This window comes from Cariama cristata, unplaced genomic scaffold, assembly GCF_000690535.1.
Source record: "Cariama cristata isolate BGI_N322 unplaced genomic scaffold, ASM69053v1 scaffold19559, whole genome shotgun sequence".
In the NCBI taxonomy this organism is placed as follows: Eukaryota; Metazoa; Chordata; class Aves; order Cariamiformes; family Cariamidae; genus Cariama; species Cariama cristata.
In genome coordinates, this window is record NW_009634299.1 from 1 (window position 1) to 19,643 (window position 19,643).

At 38.3% G+C, this 19,643-nt stretch overlaps 1 protein-coding gene across 1 annotated transcript; it reads right to left on the reverse strand.

The window, feature by feature from the left end:
* Positions 1 to 213: 213 nt before the first annotated feature.
* LOC104166991 (ankyrin repeat and IBR domain-containing protein 1-like) lies at positions 214 to 19,377 on the reverse strand. The gene is made up of 2 exons (XM_009707108.1): positions 19,112 to 19,377; positions 214 to 676 (listed from the first exon to the last, which is right to left on the reverse strand). Exons 1-2 carry the CDS (start codon positions 19,297 to 19,299, stop codon positions 328 to 330), a joined length of 537 nt encoding a protein of 178 aa, XP_009705410.1. The 5' UTR covers positions 19,300 to 19,377; the 3' UTR covers positions 214 to 327.
* Positions 19,378 to 19,643: the final 266 nt, after the last annotated feature.

Here is a 19,643-nt window from a genome sequence, read left to right on the forward strand (position 1 = left end):
TAATGATTCTATGATTCTATGATTTCACTTCTCACATATAGGTATGCCTATGCCTACCTTTAAAGTTTTTTCTCCAGTGTTACAGTGTTGTAATTATTTCCAATTTTTATAAGCCTACATGAGTCTTCTTCGTGCTGAGGAGTTTATGTCATGAAGTTAATGTACAATGTAATCCAGTTTTTTCATTGTTCTCTACAGACAGTGTACATTTTGGGCTGTTTATTTTTGTAATTTTTCTAATTAATGAAAAATAGAATTTAAAAGTTAATTCAATATACTATATCAGATTTTTTTTCCCTGAAAGAGCTCTGTGAAACACTGTGCATGTCATTTTCTAATAGCAGTATACAGACTTGTGATTATATGAACTTTTACCTCGACACAAGTTTTCATCCCTGAGGCAGCAGCATAGTGCAAAGGTGTATTTTTTTTGTTATCAACAGCATCAATGGCTGCTCGTTCATATTGTCCTTCATCCAGCTTTGCTCCCTTCCACTTCAGGATCATTTGCAGACAATCTGCTCTTCTGCAGTCGTCCTCTGAGGGTCGTGTCAGGCGAGGATGAAGAGCTCCTTCCGAGATCATGATCTGAGGTCCCATACACAGTAAGTGCATAGATGTCTCATTGTGCACATTCCGTTTATTTGGGTTACCATCTCTAACAAAAAGGAAAGTTCTGCAAGGGGGGAAAAAAATAGAAGAAAAATAATTAGTACACAATTCCACTCATTTCCTTGAAGTGGGAAGGGCCTATTATGACAGCTCTCTTTTCTTGCCAAAATTTTGATTAGCCATGTTAGCGATAAACATTCTTAATAGATAATTACTGTTGGACAGCTCTCCTCCATTTCTCTTAGGCGTCAAGAGCCAAGATCTGGATGAATTACTGAAATATCATTAAACACCATAATTACTTTGTCAGTGTGTGACAAATTTTACTTGGCAAAGTTTATTCTACAATTCTGTGTTGTATTGCGATAAATGTTATTAAGTCACAAGACTGATGAAATAGGTACTTTCTTTTTCCTACTCTGTGTCCTGAATAGTAGTGCGTTTGGTAGTTTGCAAATAGATAATGCCAGAGCAATTTCTTAAAATTTCATTCTTCTTTCCCATATCTTTAGTCAGATGCCAATGCAGTACTTACTACTTCTTGAAAATATATGAAATACTTTTCCTGTTAGCACTGCATGTATTGAGGGAAGACTCTATTTGCTTTCCCACTCTAGAATATATGGAGGTGCAATCTAAAGCAAACCCTCGCTTATGCAGATGACAGAGGCTGGCAGGAATTTAAGTCTTCTCTTGAACGCTTTAGAGGCAGTTCTAAGTGGACAATAAACTATACTGGCAAAAAGTATCAGCTTAGGAATGAAAGGGAAACAACAGACTGATTCCAGGAATCACAGCTCTGACTCCTGACAGCTCCTGAGACAATGCAGCTCTCTCTTGCTTCTTGCCAGCAAGGAATTATAGAAATTACAGTCCAGTTCTGAAATGGAGGAACTTAGACATATCATACAAAGCCTGTGAATCCAAACTTGCTTTAGCCTTTTGTGGTATACTAATTTATTATTTTTTTTCCTTAATGAAGAGTGAACAGTAGGAAATGGCAGAGAAGAAAGATTGTCTCTTTGTAGGACTGGGGTTAGAGAGACAGCAACGGTGAAAGAACTCCGTGTGAAGGTAGGAAGGACAGTTCCCAGAGAGGTAATACCAGGCTAAATCAGAAGCATGGCATGTACGTTCAAGAAGTCACTGCAGAAACACTTGCGCTGTCCTCATAAGCACCCTCACACATAAAACCAGCAGAACTCACTGTTCATCTGCTCTCCAGGCTGTTTCCTGACTCTAAACAGTTTGCAAGCATGAAAAAAGTTATTCTAGAATCCTCATTAAGTCAATACAGGGGACCAGCTTCCACCCTCTCTGCCCTCCTCCCAAAGACTAATTAAAAACAGTTTCAATCCCTTTCAGCTTAAAACAGGCCGCTTAGCCACCTGAAGGTGGGCACTGCCTAAATACAAAATCAGACCATATTGCTCTTGATGAACTGTGGAGAGCAGAAGAACCTGGTAACCAAATTGAGAAAAGAAAACATTATTTACCTCAGTTATTGCCTTATGCTATGGTTACAAGTCTAAATGCCACCTCCCCTTTCTGTTGTCCCTGAATACATCCCACCAGGCACTACATGGTATGCCTTTCTCTCTCTTTGAGTTCTCCCATGCTTTGCTCAGGATAAAAAATAATACTGAAACTATTTTATTAATAAAAGAAGACGCTACACAGGGTGGGTGTGTAATTTCCCTTTTGGAAATTATGGAAAACAGACTGGACAAGTATTCCAGTTGAAAAAAACTAGGCACAGCTGATCTGGTCCTACGATGAAAAGATGTCTTGATGATAGTCATTTGGTCAGCCGTATTTCTGTCCTTTCTTCCCTCTGAAAATCTCTGAACAGTTCGAGTTCAAAATGAAACTTATTATTAAAATACTGTTCTATTAAATAAGTGGTAACAAAGTATTCAGAGGAAAAGAAAAGCAAAACAGTCTCCTCTATGTTGCCCTATTTTGGCAGCAAATGTTACTTAGAGAAATCTCTCTTTTATTCCATGATAGCTGATACGATAGATGCTTTTATTAGGAAATATGAACATGCCAAACTTGAGAGTAAAGATGTTGCCAAAAAAGTGACAGCATGTTTTATTTTGTGTACTTGGGATTTTTTCTTGTTTTCAGAGGAAAGGGATTTAGCAATACAGGCACAATGCTTCACAGACAATTACTTGAAATGGTAAGACCAACCAGTATCAAACACTATCCAAAATGAGTTTGCTTGTTTGAATTAGCTTTACATAGCATGAAACTAGAGACAGAAGGGACGGAGAAGGGACGGAGATGGGAGGGAGGGAGGGAAGAACAAAGGAAGGAAGGAAGGGAAGGAGGGAGGGAGGGGGGAGAAAAACATAACTCACTGGGGGACGAGGAGATGAATTCTATAGAGGCACTTAGGTATGAGAATGCTAGATGCCTTAGGTATGAGGTTTTGCAGGTACCCACTGCAAAACCTGGATGTAGAAAATACAAGGCTAAATCTAAGTCATCTTAGGTTCTGTTTGTAACTTTGGAGACTCACTAAAATCTGAGTTTCTCTACTTTTGTAATGAAACGTTTTATGGTACACCAGTATCTTCTCTTCTGCCAACTCCCTTTCACAATTTCATTTGTTATATTTTTACTTCAAGTAAATATCACTCCCAACTTAGCCTTTCATGCATTTGTAAACTGCAGTATGAACAGAAAAATGTAAAGTTGTTCATTTTTCAATTCAGAGTCCTTAAGTCAAGAATAAACAAAGAAGTTTTAAAAATTTTATTATTCCTTCCTCCTCCTACCCATGGCATTTACTATCCATATGTCTCCTAATGTTCCATCTCCAAAATCTTGCATCTTCCTTAAAAAAAAAATCCAAAGAGATCACAGCACTGGGAAGAAAGAGGCAGCGGCTAAAGACTGTAAAAGAATTCATGTGTGCTTCCTCTTCCAGCAGTTTTCAAAAGTAGGTAACACTGATGTTCAAGATAGCAGGCCTAGCTATTTTTACCTGATGTCTGTAACACAAAGTTTGTAAAGGTAGTAGGCACCTGTTACCTTCAAATTTACTGTGGAATAAGTAGAGAAGAAAGGGTGATAAAGAAGGGGCCAGATCCCTTCTGCAATCACTACAGTGGACTGCGGTATGGCAGCAAAAGTACCAGTTTTTCAAATGCAGAAGCATTCAACAGGAATCCCTGAGGACGCACAACTGAGGAAGTATCGAGACTAAAGGCTTCAAGTGGCACAAAGCCAAAGTACCAAGCTCACGGTATGAATCTAACAGAAACAATTCAGTATTGCAAAGAGGGTGGACTTTGTCTTTCACATCAAGTGCCTGAACTCTATTTCAAAGTTTGCACTTACACTGTATAACATGCTGGATGGCTGCGCTAATTAGACTTGCATATTTTGAATGTCAGGAGAGTCCTTTGGGTATTCGTTAACCACATCTTTTCCTCCCATTTTGAGGTGCTTTACATCCAACGTACTGATTCCTGCTACTTCTCTAATTCAAAGTAAAAAGCTACTTTAAAATTCAGTGAAGCACTGTCCATGGTTTCTGATGACACTGAACCAGGGTTTGAGTTTTTTTAATTGCAAGAACCTTCACCATCTCCTCCCAAACCAGATGAGGTTTCTCTAGTGTCTTTAACTATCTAAGCATTACCTTCTAAGCTTGATAATATTCTAAGATAGATCTCTGTTTTCAATATTTAGCTCTTTATCATCAATGGAATTCCATGCTGTGGTACTTGCAAGCATGTGATTCACTCCCGAACCAGGTTACAGTGCATCTGGTATCAGAATAGCACAATGTTTTTGTGGTGACACATGAAGGCCATAAATCAGACACTTTTTCTTACCAAACAGTATTTTACACACAAACAAAAATATTCATAACCTCTGCTAACATAATAGCAAGGTTAACTGAATCGTATCAATTAAAGAGACCATCCTGCCTACATTCATCTCCTTCCCTTTATTTTTTAAAACCTTAGTATACTGTTCCCAACAACTCTGCTGAAATTCTCTTTAATAATCCCAAGCTATGGTGATTTCATCCCTATTTGACTGACTATATGCTGTAACCTATTAGTTTTCCATTACTAAGATTTATGTAAGTTTATAGAAGAACGTTTGTAAAAGACACAAATGCTGAATGGATACAAATGCCCTGCCATAGCTCAAGGTAGATATTTCACCTTATCCTTAACGGTTCAGTGATGAGGTGGTTCTGCCCTAGGATGAAACTCTGTGCATAAAAATAGAATTTGAAGGCTGTCAAACCAGTATGCCTTTTTGAACCCAAAATTTCTCCCTAAGAGTTAAACAATAGTTTAAAACATAGCTTTACTAGTGAGTAACTATTACTATAAATTTTTTCCACCATAAAATTAAACTCTTGGGAAAAAAACAATAAAACTCTTGCTTTAAGAAGTTATGTATACCCTAATCTAAAATGAGAAGTGCTTATGTCCTGCCTGCTTGCAGATTGTCTGTTCTAATACAAATAGAAAGGCATTTTTCTATATTAAACAAATAATGAAAAGCTCTAGGATGGATTTAAATCTTTTAAAGTGTCATTGCATTGTTTTACTATCACTTCATACCACAAACAATATCCCTACTCAAATAAGTCTATCAGCAAGGTAGATTTTCAAGCCCTGCAGCAAGAAGTATCTGCAGATCTTTTTTTCAAGAGAGAAATCCAAAAAACCTCCCTAGAAGGCTATTCCCTTACCTAAGCTCAACATTTGCCCTTCTGTCAAAGTTATCTGCTAAAAAATTGTCCAAACATCTCTAAATATGTTGAAAACTTCAGTAAGAACCATTTGCGAATTTTCGAGAACAATTTTGTGGCATTTGTAAAAAACTGGGGAAAAGCTCGGTTTGATTACTTGTTCTCGTCGCTTGTCACTCAACTTCTGAATCTCATAAATGGGTGTGACAAACACCAGAGTAGCCAAAAGCAACCAGCACCTCACTCTGGACACATAAATGAGCTTCAAAGTGCCACAGTATTCTCCCTTTTTCCCTCCTTAATCTCTTCCAAAACTCAAAAGATCAGTTCTTCAATGTAAGTAGAAGCCAACCCAATGCTTAAAAGCCTAGATGAACCCATGACTTAAAAGTTCAGAGAAGACGACTAGCATACAAAACAGGGTAAATGAATGCATTTTACATCCACAAATTCAATATTCGGCAGGGCTTCATTTTTATCAGCGGTATTTGGTGCATAAGACATTCACAGAGCAGTGCTATAGACTCCTGCAATTTGGCTCACAACTTCAGAGGTGTAATAAAATTAAATTTTGCCTGGAAATGTACTGATAGAATGAAAACAGGCATTGCCTATGGGAAATACCACTTAACCACAAGGCAGCCAGACTTTAGTTGCAGTTTCCAGATTTTGCTTCAAGCTGTAGTTCTTTGCAGAATCTAAACCTGAGGTGACAAAAGTAGCAAAAAAGTGTTGAAAACAGTGACAAAAAAGAAAGGGCTGTAACATTCACACCTGCTACTATCTGTATTTGCAGAAAAGCAGCAAGAGACTCAAGATCACAAGGCTGTGAACTTGAATAATAAACCATTGGCACATTCCCGTACTCTAGGAAACTTAACATCAACACAACCATTTCTTCAGGTTTTAATAAAATCTTTCATGTTTGGGGCATGAAAACCATCATATTTACAGTCCCTTTGTCTCTCTAAACAAATACTATATACTTTATTGCTATATATATGTATACATGTGTATATATATATGTATGGATATAGAAACATATGAAAATGTTCCTATGTACGGAAAAATAAAATCAAAATAAAAACTAGTGTAAAATGAAATTATAAAGGTAGTTCTGACAGCTGGAGACTAAAGCAAATCTGAATCTGCTCAAAGACAGTGAAAGTTACTGATTTTTGAATGCAAAGCACTTATGTATGCTATATAAACTACACAGCAAATTGCACCGTTGCTTTAAGCAAGACAAATAAGGTATTAGGAAAAGGTGAGCTGCAGCAACAAGGCAAACTAGTCTGCACAGGGCTCCTCTTCACAACATCCCTTCTGGTCCTTGTGTCAGATAGCCCATATAAGTCCAGCTTGCTATTAAAAAAACGTCACACTGCAAACTCCACTGCAGGCATAAACCTAAAGCTCATAGCTTTCTGAGCATTAAGAGAAGTATGGGTAATCCATGAGTTACAACAACATACAGAAGAGCCAAGCCCTGTTACTCAGTAATTTAAAACTCATATGCAATGAATTAATTCATACAATTATTGGATCATTCAGCTTCCAACACAGTAGGTCATTACTGATGTATTAAATCTTGAATAATCACGGTTATTTCATTAACTCAAAGTACTTTTCCCCAAAAAACGTACTATAACAAAACAACCACGGTGTACTAGCAAGCATTTGAAGAAATCTTATGTCATTAGTGACAGCTGTATAGAGGTATGAGCTGGTTTAAATAATTTTGTGAAGATATTATTTACCTGACATTGAAAGCCACATATAGTAAAAGTAATTATTGATATTTTTATTCATTATGTAATGCTAGAAAATTCTTTATTAGTACTTACAGTTTCTTCTCTGTTTCATTGAGATTCTTAAGCTTCTCTCACAGCCCAGAATCTCCTTCATGCAGTAAAAACCTGGGCATGAGACAGTGACCATTTCTATTCTAAGATGAAGAATCTGCTGACAAATCATTAACCATTTATCAAAGAAAAAACACAGACTATTATCCTGACTTTTTGTAAGCCTTAAATTCAATTGGCCCTTTGCCCAAGAACTATTACTAACACTGCCAGAATTCCCATTAATATTAGTAATATCCTGCTATGGTAAGGAGCAAGGTTACACCAGTGGTCATTTCGGCTAACAGCAAAGGAAACATGTGAGAGGCTGTCAACGATACCATCTCCACTGCAGATGGAAGTCTGTGAAGAGCTCATTTTTCCTGCAGAAATGTGAAGTCTTCACACACATTTCAAGATACCTTACATCAAGGACCCCACTCTGGCCTCCAATTCTGTATTTCTCCTGAACAGAAACGCCTCCCCTTTGCTCCCATTCATATGACTCCTACCAAGTATGGTACATCCGGCAAAATGGGTTAAATCAATTTCCTGAGTACTGAAACAATTTCTGCAGATTTTCAGAGAAAACCACCAATTTGAGAACCAAGTCCAGACTATGGCACATATGAATCATGTCTTTTACTTAGAGCAATCTAAGGTTCAAATGGAAATCTGACTCTGCCAACACACGCTCTTCTGGGCCTATTTCATTTATGGACTTAATGTAATGTTCAGTACAACAATACTGCCTAGAATGCAAGCACTGTCTTCACTCTCTCCTAAACTGGCTCTAAAAAGCCTTACAATCTTTTTCCCTGTATCACTGTCATTTGACCTGTGTTTTCCCCAAAGAGCTTGTTTCCAAAAGACTACTAAAGTGATTAAAGGTAGGTCAGCACCTGGGTCTGAGTTCTGGACTGACTCATGCTAACATAGTAGCTGATCACCTAAAGACACCTAAGAAAGGTCTTATACAAATATGCATCAATAAAGAACTTGCTATTCTCTTTACTAAAAAGATGAAAATGGGTTGAAAAGTTTCTTTGGTTTAGTGGTTTTGTGTCAGCTAAAATGATTAAGCATGACCTTCTGTAGATAGATAGTAATCTTTGGCTTGGTACAACACAAAAACCCAAGAGGGACAATGTTCAGGAGTGGCAAAGGGATACAATTGCATTGCGGAGCACAGATCCAAAGATAGCGTACACTAAAAGTAAGGAACACAAAACTTGTTTAATCCTTACATGTTATACTGTGGGCCAAAAAAAAATCATGCTTTATATATGGTTCCTATGCCTGTTAGGAGGAACAACAGCATCAAAACACAGCATTAAACCATTCCTGATGGAAAAAGATAAAAACATCCTTAAGTTATCCTTAACCAGAAAACTGTCGTATTTATCTATGAGTGACTTGAGCTTGGCCTTCCCTTGGACAGTCAGGAATACTGTTTCCATGATCTCATGCCACTTCCGGCTTTTATTTAATATTCTGAGTGAGATTTCTAAAGAAAAAGAGCTGAGTGCTAAATTAGAAGCGGCTTCCACAGGAGCTGGCTGCTTACCAGCAGCTTTTGTGACTAAAAGTCTCCCGTAATGCAAAATCTGTGTGATTCTCATCTCTGTCTCTGGCCTTTTGTTCTATACATTTCTTTACAGTTAGAACCAATTCTCGAACTTACGTGTCATCCTTCCAGCCTTCTCTCCAAATCCCTCCTTTGAACACATTTTTTTCCAAAAAAACTATCCACACTGAGTTCTCTTCTCAGGTAATTGTGAGATTATTATTTTTAGATTGGCTTTAAACAAATGTCAGATGAAATAATAAGCATGAAACTACCAACGAGTGGGTTCATCTTCACCATTTAAACACACAGCTTTGTATTTCTGCGCAGGGACCTTTATCTACATATCAGCTTGTAAATCACCTAGCAGTATATGACATCTACTGTTGATATTATTTATATAGCAATAATGGTGAAACAATACAGCAAGTACTAACAGGCTTTACATCATTTCTATTATTTCTGTTTCTTAAAAACTATGAATGTATTACAGAGATTGTCTCATCTTCCTTTATCTCTGACTCCAGAAAAATTCTTTCAATCTGTATGTTGCTTGATCTTTAATGACACTAATTTTTATTTTCCTTAAATGTCCCAATGAAGTAATTTTATTACATTTAAACTGAAAAAAATTACAGATTTAAAAAAATCTAATAATCCAGTCTATATTTCGACCAAAAGGAAAACTGGATTTATATACGATGTCACTGAATATTTTAGCTAGATGTTGCATTTAGCTATAAAAGTCAATTAGTTACTTCTGATAAATTTACTTCTATTATCAGAAACTGCAAGTCTCTCAGTCTTTATTCTGGTAACTACCGAGCCAACAGATCTCTCTGGTAAGGAAGCCTTGTGTGCCTCTAACCCCAGGGTGAAGTTAAGCCATTTGACACAATGATTCAGCAGTTACCAATCAACTCGACAGAGTCACAAACTCTACCTGGTAACAAAATTAGTTGAAATAAAGACGCAGTCATCCTGGCTGGCAAGGACGAAAGCTGTACTCCTCTACAACCCAAATATAATTTTACTTTGCCTGTGGTAAAATGTTCACAAGGGTTCTACTAAGGAGAAGAGACAACACAGAATAAGAAATCTTTAATAGTGTACTGCATTAATATACCTCATCTCACCAGTCACTAACAAAGCGATCTTCTTTTGCAGTATCTGATTTCCAAGGAAAGAAAAATAAGAACAATGTGGTGAACAGATGACCATTTTAGTAAGAACATTTAAACACTGTCTGAACATGTATGTGCAGGGAAGAGCACTGCAACCTAAGGTTCCCACTTTCCTGCAGGTGCAGAGAAACCGAGTAGCAAGAAGCAGCAATAACTCAACACACTCAACAGTGGCACCTGTAACTGGAGAGCAAGGCTGTGTTGTGACCAACAAACTCCACAGGTATCACATATATTCAACTTATTACGGTTAAAATAATCAGAAATCAGGTAGAAAAAGATCAATTTTAAGAGCTGAAAACATAGCAGCTGACTGGCATTTGAGTTTTGCTTCTAGGTCAGACTGCTATCAAGGTAAAGCCTACCCACTGTTTTGTATTTTGTAAGGAAGTCATGAGGAGCACCAGGGAAGCCACCTTGGGAGGCCACAGATCTAGTTAGGGAGAACTGCTTTTAAATGAGATTTTGAGCTTTGGGGGAAAGAAACTCAAGGGAATAAGTCAGACAAGGGTTTGAGTTTTTCAGTCAGCCTTAGCTGCACTTTAGATGACAGTGCCCAACTGGGTGACAGCCTTTGAGAAACAGAGCAAATGCTATTGCTGCTACTCCATCTCTGCAGCTGCTCCTCTACGTGTCCCCTCTGTCTTCTGTCTTTGGCAGTTTTGTCCAATGAGGATTCACAGTAAGAACTTGCTCAGTTTTAAAGGCTTCCTAATTTTATCATTCCTCCATACTCTTGACTGCTCTTGAGACTGGATATCATGAAAATGACCTTATAAACAACTATTCTCTACCATCCAGTCACATGCTTTGCTCCTGAAGTCATGGGCATTTCAATTCACTTGGTCCTCTTGCTTCTTTACAAACACTCTCACAAAGCCTGGCCAGATCATGTTCTTCTTATATTATTTTCCTACATCAGATCAAAAACTCCCTTCAATATTTCATATTCCAAACCATTTAGTAGGTGACCAAGCTTCATAACCATATAAAATAACTGATCTGAAAAGGGTCTTACAGAACCAAAACCCAGGCATTTTTCAGCAGCTGAGCGAAACAACAACAGAACATTCAGATAAACACCAGTTCTTGCCCTTGGACGGATCCAAACAGTGCACCGATCATTCACCACAGACCATGACAGTGAAACATTTAACACTGTATCACAAGCAATATCTCCCACAAGTAGCATCCACGTCTCCTACTGTAAAACCATGAAAGCGTTCAATTTACAGCTTTGCAGGTGCTTACTATTCAATCTTACATGACGTAGCATATTCTAGGATGAGATTCACCTTCTCAGCTCTGGAGATCTACAATGCAGGTAACTACAACTTATCCAGTTCTCTTAGATTCCCCTTATAATCAGTGAGAAGAAACAGGCACTTCTGACACACAATTAATTTAAAATATTTTATGGTCAACTTCACAATAAAATGAATTGTGCTGTCACCTTCACTAATTATTCCGACTAGATTTATTACCTTGGTCTATACTGACTATAAAGGGACTCCAGTATAAATAATTCCAATGCAGACATACTTACTTTTATGAATAAAATTAATCTTAAATAAAATTATATTCTAAATACTCAATTTTTAAAAGAAGCTTGCTTTTTGTTGTTCAAAAGTGAATAATCTAGACAATGGCATTCTAATAAATTATTCAGATCAAATATAATGTATCATAATATTTTAAGTTATCAAAACAGGACATAATTCTTTTGTTGTGTGGGAGAAAGGAAAAATAGATAGGTGGATATCTTTTATACTAAAATCAGAAGTTAAAACTTTTTAAAACTACTTTTAGAAAAAAAGCATATGCAACTGCTACATCTTCATAAATTTTTTCCCAAATGAGCTGTAAAATTGTCTGGAAAACACCAAACAAGTTTAATCAGTCAAAGAGTTACCACTAAGAATGAAAAAAACAGAAAAAAAAAAAAAAAAGACTCCTCCAGGATTTCTGAACAATCTACTGAAAACGTCCATACATTTACTACAAATTTCCTTACACCGAGACTCTGTTGTTTTGGTTAATAACTCCATGTTTTTCCCATTTGCCCTTATTAGACAAAGAGCTATTAACCACCTGACTATTTTACTTTTGCTCACATTTATATCGGAAGTACAGTTAGAAGAGTAATTTAAAAAGGAACACCAGACTTACTGGCAAAGCATTGAGTAGATTTTCAGAAATTTGATAAAGAAAGAATATATCTTGTAGCACCTTTCTGAAGATTTCAGCATGAAATATTTAGGTCAATTTGGATCTCAAAGTTTAAACATTTACAGAACTTCTGTCTCAGTCAAAACAGTGGAGAGTGAAGTAGCCTGAAGTAGCCTCTTTTTTATTTGCATCTCCAGAAAAAAAAATAATCTGAAATTCAGAGTAGCTTCAACTTTATCAGAAAACAATCAACTATAGCACCTCCCTAAAGCCAGAAGATCCACAAAGAACTTAACATGATCTTCTCTAATACTTCTCCTTGGCATATATTTTTGCAGCACAAAAATCCCCTAATATCCTCTTGAGGTAAGTCATGTTCTGGAAACCAGTCTGCACACATTGCCCTCCAGTACACCCAAATCTAATTTTCAACATGACCACAAAAGGAATAAAAACCAACAAAACCTGACATAGGAAGAGACAGTCCCGAACGTGTTGTGATCAATGCAATGTTCCCTCTGATTCAACAAATTTTCTGTCAAATTCATCCTATATAACATATTGGTAATCTCAATACACTTTCTTTGATGCATTATAATTGCTTAGACCAGTCCTTACTGAAACCTCTTAAACAGCCATAAAAACTAGGTAAGATAAGACAAGACTAGACAAGACTGTAGGTTACATGGACCTGAAATTCCAAGAGCTGCATATTTATTTAACATACCAGGAAATTTCAGCCTAGAGGAAACCACCACTACATTGATCTTCTGTCATTCTACTGCAGCGAAAAATACTTCCCAAATTATAGCAATGAAACAAGAAATACTTCCTATAGCCAGATCTCAGGCACATCTACCAATGTTTGTCTCTGGCTAGGTTAGCTATGCCTTCAATGCCAGCTCCTTTACTACTATTACTGACTCTCAGGCATCAAGAATGTTTAAAAAAGGGGTATTTTTTTTGCAGTTTCAGCATTCACCTCAATTTCCAGAATCTTCTGTAACTGGAAACCTTTGTTTTTCCTGTTCTAGAAAAAAAATCAGCTTCACAAACTCATGCTGTCTCCCCACAACCCCATGTTTCTATCAGCTCCATCTCTGCCACCCCCCACCCTCTTCAGCTGAAGACCAGCAGCAACTGCTACAAAACAATCCGCTTTTGGCTTGAATACTCACAAAGTGTTCAGAGGCAGCAGTACGAAGTACACAATGAGGAAAATCCGACATTGATCCAAAAAGCTTCCCAGTAAAGCTACAACACTGAAAGTCATGCCACAACATATATTGCAAAGTGACAGTTTATCTACAATATTTTTTTTCCTTTCAACCACAAGTGGTGTCCTCGCAATTTCCAGACACTCCACCTCAGCCACCCTCTGGAAAATCCTATTCTCTTATTGCGTTTCAGGAGTGGTTCACTAACAGCGAGACCCTAGTGAGTAACTTTCCACATTGAGAGCAATTCTTTCAAACTGAGCAGTCAGATGGTCTCAAACGTAGCTTAGGCAAAAAAAGCCTGAGGGCATCAGAGGTGCTTGATCATCTGGAGACTGCATTTTCTAAAGAAAATAGACTTCCTGTATGCTCTTTCTCTGTAGTATATTTATACTCATTTAATGAATGAAATCTAAACTCTCCTCTTGAACAGGAATCTTCTGTCAAAACTTTCATTCATAGGGAATTGTGATAAATGCTTACAGCAGAATAAGACCCATGTGTATATTGTACAAAGCTCTCAAAATCCAACTGTGAGTGCTACGTATCTTTTATTATTTTTTGATGTTTCTGAGTGCTATGTAACTTTTTTCTCTTACTTCCAGAAGCCTTGCCTATCACCCATTAGACCACCCGTTTATTGGCTTGCAGTGACCACAGTCTGATGAGTGACATGGACACAGTTTTGTAACACAGAGATGACATTTTTAACTACAGCTGTTAACAACCAAGGGAAACTTCTCTGAACACTAGTGCTGAATGTAAGCACCACCAGCAGATGTCTAGATACTGTAGCAGAAAATCACTGAGTAATTCACACTCAAATTGTTCCTGCAGTATTTACAATATACTTCAATACAGAATACTTGAAATGTTTAGTTCTTTGCTTCCAAAATGGAACATAACCTTCTCATGTTTTCTGGAGAGATTTCAAGGCATGTATTTTCTCTTTCTACCTTTCTATTTTTAGCAAAAGGCCCCAGACTGTTAGGGGTTGGCAAAGACAGTAGTCCACGGGAGGCAAGGCTGCAGCAGCTCCATGTCCCCAGCTCCAGTCAGTAGAGAGGCTGGGCTGCATTCCCAATAGACACACATGCAAACATATATATGCAATACATATATACATGGTGGTCCACACAGATGTACGTGGACAAAACACTCAGCGCTCACATGACCACAAACAACAGTGGCGGCCTCATTTTGTTCCCCTCTCTAGGCAATCAGGACGAATGTCCGCTAGTGGGAAAAATATGCATATAAACAATGTTGATGCCTCCAATAACTGGCCTTAGATTTTGTTTATCCTGTAACTGGCACTGGCTGACCTGGACCTTCCAGTTACCTCGCACACACACATACTGCTGATCCCCAGCAACTGGCCTTAGACACTACCAGTACCTGGACCCTGAATCCTCTCATCTCCAGTTGTCTCAAACAAGCCTTCTGGCTGACCTGTGGACTTAAGGCTGATTTGAAAGATGTCTCCCAGGCCACTTATCCTACTCACTGGCTAGTCCAGCTTGATATTCACTAGCTGTTACACACTGGTATATGGACTGACACATGCATGCATTCTGGTCTCTCCAGCTGCTGGCACCTTAGGCTCAGGGATCCCTCTGTCACAAGGTCCCTACTTCAGTAGTACTGGTACTTAGAACTCCATACACAAACATGCACACGGCAGAGTCCCGTCACCTGGGAAAATAATTAGAAATAGAGTTTAATGAGAAGATAGGACAGACTGCAGTGACCAGGCATGGTCAGACAAACATCATGGTCTGACAAGCCACCCATTTCCATGTCACTGTCCCCTTTTAGCCCCTGCTCTATTGTCCCAAGCGTGTTCCTCCTCAAACCACCTTGATCCCTGTGGTGGGTTGACCTTTGCTGGCTGCCAGGTGCCTGCCCAGCCACAGGATACAGTCCTTCCAGAACTGCTGCAATGTGGGTCTTTCCCATGGGCTGCAGTTCCTCAAGAACTGCTCCAGCATGGGTCCTTGCCACAGGGTACAGTCCTTCAGGAACGGACTACTTCAGCGTGTGTCCCCCATGGGGTCACAGGCGCTGCCAGAAATCCTGCTCCTCTGTGGGCTCCTCTCCACAGGCCGCAGCTCCTGCCAGGATCCTGCTCCGGCGTGGGTTCTCCATGGGCTGCACCCTCCTTCAGGGCACATCCCCCAGCTCTGGCGTGGGGACCTCCCTGGGCTGCAGGTGGAGATCTGCTCTACTGTGGACATCCATGGGCTGGCAGGGAATCTCTGCTCTGGTGCCTGGAGCACCTCCTCCCCTCCTTCTGCACTGATCTTGGTGTCTGCAGAGCTCTCTCACACATTTTTTTCACTCTTCTCTCACAGCTGCTGTGCAGCATTTTTTACCCTTTCTTAAATATGTTATCACAGAGATGCCACCAGCATCCCTGATAGACTCAGCTTTGGCCAGTGATGGGGCTGTTCTGAAGCCAGCTGGAGCCAATTGTGTGGGGCAGCTCCTGAACTCTCCTTGCAGCAGACACCCCTTGCAGTCCCCTGCTACCAAAAGCTTGCCGCATAAACCCTGTACAATCCCCTTCTGTAGACTCCTCCTGACAGGTGTCACAGCCAGGACACAGGGTGGACGGCTCCCCTGTCACAGCCCTGGAGCAGGGGCTCCTGCCTCCGATGAGCTTACTGTGATCTCCCCACCGCTCTGCCTCTGGACTCCCCTGTGCTCCTGGGCACAAGCCCTCCATCACACAACCTCACCCAAACTCTAACTATATAACCCTACTAACCAAACAGAGAAAATTAGAAAGCTGTCAGTCACGGGGAACTGCTGAATGCTATGTAGTAACTTCTGGCAACTTCAAGCAGTGCTTCGAAAATTCTTGTTTGTGCTAATTAGCTGTGACCAGCTCTGCTAAAACAAACAGATCTGTCAGGTAAACATTATTCAGGGCTGTAGATCAAACAAAAGTTATATATTAATGGAATGTCTAACTATTGTCCAGTTTTTATTTCAACATTTCTAATATACCAAAGCTTTCTATGATAGTCATGAAAAGTTATCATAGAAGCAATCCTAGTATTTTAACACATTCTTGCTGAATCTTGTGAAAAGGAAAGAAATTAACAGCAAATTTTCAAATTTTTACAGTTCAATTATATACTAAAGCCAGTTTCTGGGCTGTAAATGCTGGATGAAAGGCGCAGCAGCCGGATGACTCAGACACCTACTGTAAAACAACTGTGCAGTTCAAAATCATTGAGAAAGTTTAGTCGGCTTAAGTTTCTGCCAGTAGACATCATGCTGGATGATACAAGGTTTGTCCAGGTCAGCAGTTTTACTTCATGACCCTTTCACCTCTTCTCCAGTTTCTTGTTTCTTCACTTCTGAGATCGCTATACCAGGATGTCCTCAAGTCCCTTTAATTGCAAACTCGGTGCCTGTGCTTTCACCATGTCCTTGGACAGTCACCACCAGCCATACATCTGGTAACAGGGAGGTCGTCCCTTCACCTCGGTATTTGGTAACAGCATTGCCAGATAGGTTATTTCTAAACATTCCAGAATCTCTCTCTCCATGTGTTCTGTTATGCAAAAGGTGTACTAACAACTGCATCACGCTACTCTATTTTGAGAAAATTTCACACAGTGAATCATAAAACACATGTCAGTTCATATCCACCTACAATAATACAAATACCAGCCTGTAAAGAAAAATTGAATGATATGGTATACATATAAGTAACATCTAGATTTTGAACTACAAGTTAGTGTAGCTATAGATTCCCAAATATTAAAAATGTTTAATGAAGAGATAAATATGAAATATTACAGTATTATGGACATCTCATAATTGTAAATTGCTCTGAAACTACAAAAAGATTAAAATGGCTTTATTTTTAGCTACTGTACTTCATCAGCAAATCAAAGTATTTATTTTAATATTAAATTTATTTACTTTCTGCCACATCCAGGACTTTCAGTATCAAAACGGAGAGGCTTAACTGGTAATCTTTCATGCCCTTTCTACTATCAACTTTGTAAACAGGCACACCTTAAGTCTGATATTTTTTCACTCTTACTACTTTGTTTAGATAAAAAGGCTACATTTTTGTGCAACATGTCTTAGAGAAGAGCTCTGAGCAAAGCCCTCAGAAAGACAGCAGAAAAGTAAATAGTGAAAAAACCTCAGCAAATTACTCCTAGCAACAGCAACAATTCTAACAATCCAGGTTTTCAGAAGCAGACTCTAGCAAATAATAGCACCTTCACTATGTTTACTGGCAAAAAAATGTATTGGAAATCTTGGGCTCAAACTAGAAGAAAGAATGGTTCTTTTGATCATTTGTATGCAATGCATGCAAAATAAGACTGATTTGTCCTGTGAAATTTAGATGCTAAAGGTCTCATGTAGCTAGTGGTAAAATGTCATTTCCAAATTACCTTTTTTTTTTAAAACACAAAGCAATTATTTGAGATCTCATCATAATAGTGCAATATGAATTAACTAATGGACTGCTCTAGAAGTCAGTAATTATGACTCCATTTCTTTCCATATGTGCAAACAATTTCATGCGTCCTTGTTTCAATGAAGTTATATTTTCTTAAGAGATATTTTCTTGAGAGGAGTAACCTGAAAATCTCAGACAAAAAAAAATCACACAGAAAACGTAAATAAAGACTGGATGCTATTTTAAATTAAGTTTAGTATAATTCAAGAATCAGGAATGAGGGAAAATTGAGGATGTTAAAAATCAAGCAAACAAAAAGATTCAGTGATGAAATGAAAACATCAGTTAAAAACAGAAATATAGAATACGCATGGGAGAAGAGAAAATATTTAGCAAAAATCAAGATAAATGAGAAGCTATGAAGTATAAAAAGCTGTTAGGTAAATCTAAAACACTAAGTAAAAACTTACGGTGAGAGGCCAGATACCTACTAAAGTTACAGCATGTGAGGGACAAAACAAATCTTATCAATACCACAGGCCCATCAGTAGATATAAACACACAGATGCAAAGAATATTAACAATAATACAGTTCAGCACATATTTCTGTTCTGTTTCCTAAGAGGTTATTTATTAAATTCCCTCTAACTTACTACCTACTGAAGAAAAGGTTTAGCAATGTCTAGGCTGTACTAGCTTCATGAAATACTAGATCAGAACAGCTTGTACCTGTGATGCCTGAACATGGATAAGATGTTAATCTTTAATTGATCTTAGAGCACTGACAAAAATACAGAAGAATGGAAGTAGCTAACATTAGGATTGCTGTATGTGTGGACTGCGGCAATAGTAAACTAACTTACTCATTATCAATATATTAATGTTCACTGTTACTATCCAAAATGAAAAATAAAAGCTGCCTGAATAACACCAGAATAAACATACACTGTGCCATCTGGAAGCAGATACAATCAGTATGGTATCCATTAGGTATGGCTTTACAAACAGTTTATTTTAAGACAGGAAAACACATCAAGAATGGTGGAACAGCCACAATTTGCAAAGAATCGTGGTATAGGAGTCTTCAGGAAGCAAGCTAAAACTGTCCAAGACTAATGTTACAAAGAAGGAACAAAGATACTAAAATAAAATTAAAAACTGTTATACCAGTCTGTGATTATAGACTAATTTGGATGTTTTCCGTTACTACTTGAACATGTTACAAATCCTGTGTCTGCAACACACATATATGTGTACATATATGTGCACACATGTAAGGCATTCATAACCTAGCTGACACTCTTGCATTTCTTAGGTCAGTTATTCTCATCGAAGCAAACCTTCAAATCATACTTACCCCAGTATACGGTTCATTCCATGCCTAGCAGCATAATGGAGCGGAGTATTGTGCTGGTACGTTTCTCCGTAAGAAGTATTTGGGTCAAGAGTTTCTTTTAGTTGAGGGTTGCTCTCATAGATTTGGCAGGCCAGGTTTTCATCTCCATTTATAAGAGCTTTGCGGAATTTGGTGGTTGTATTTCCCATGTTGCTATCCTAACTATCAATGGCACTTTTTCCTTTCCCCTTCATCCACTTGTATAGTTCTGTAACATGTTTCACAGCCTAAAAAGACAAACAATATTTCAGTTATTCTGTAAAACACTCATTCCTAGATGAATTCACCCAGAGCTACAGCACTGTAAGCAGGTATGTGAAGCAGTACATAGGGCCTGTAAACGCTACTCATGAATTGCTGTCTAGGTAAATAAACACAAGTTCCCAGTTCTTCATAGATTATTTCCTTGATAAGTTGGGCCATCTCCCTGTGAAAATATCTTCACTACCTATAGTCTTTGAACATACAGAAAAGAAAAAAAAAGGCTAATATC

Bases quoted from the DNA above. Each gene is read 5' to 3' on its own strand.
- LOC104166991 (XM_009707108.1), bottom strand. From the start codon at position 19,299: ATGGGAAATACAACCACCAAATTCCGCAAAGCTCTTATAAATGGAGAT. The intron at 677-19,111 runs GTAAGTATGATT...CCCCCCTTGCAG, and splicing joins GGAATGAACCGTATACTGGG to AACTTTCCTTTTTGTTAGAG.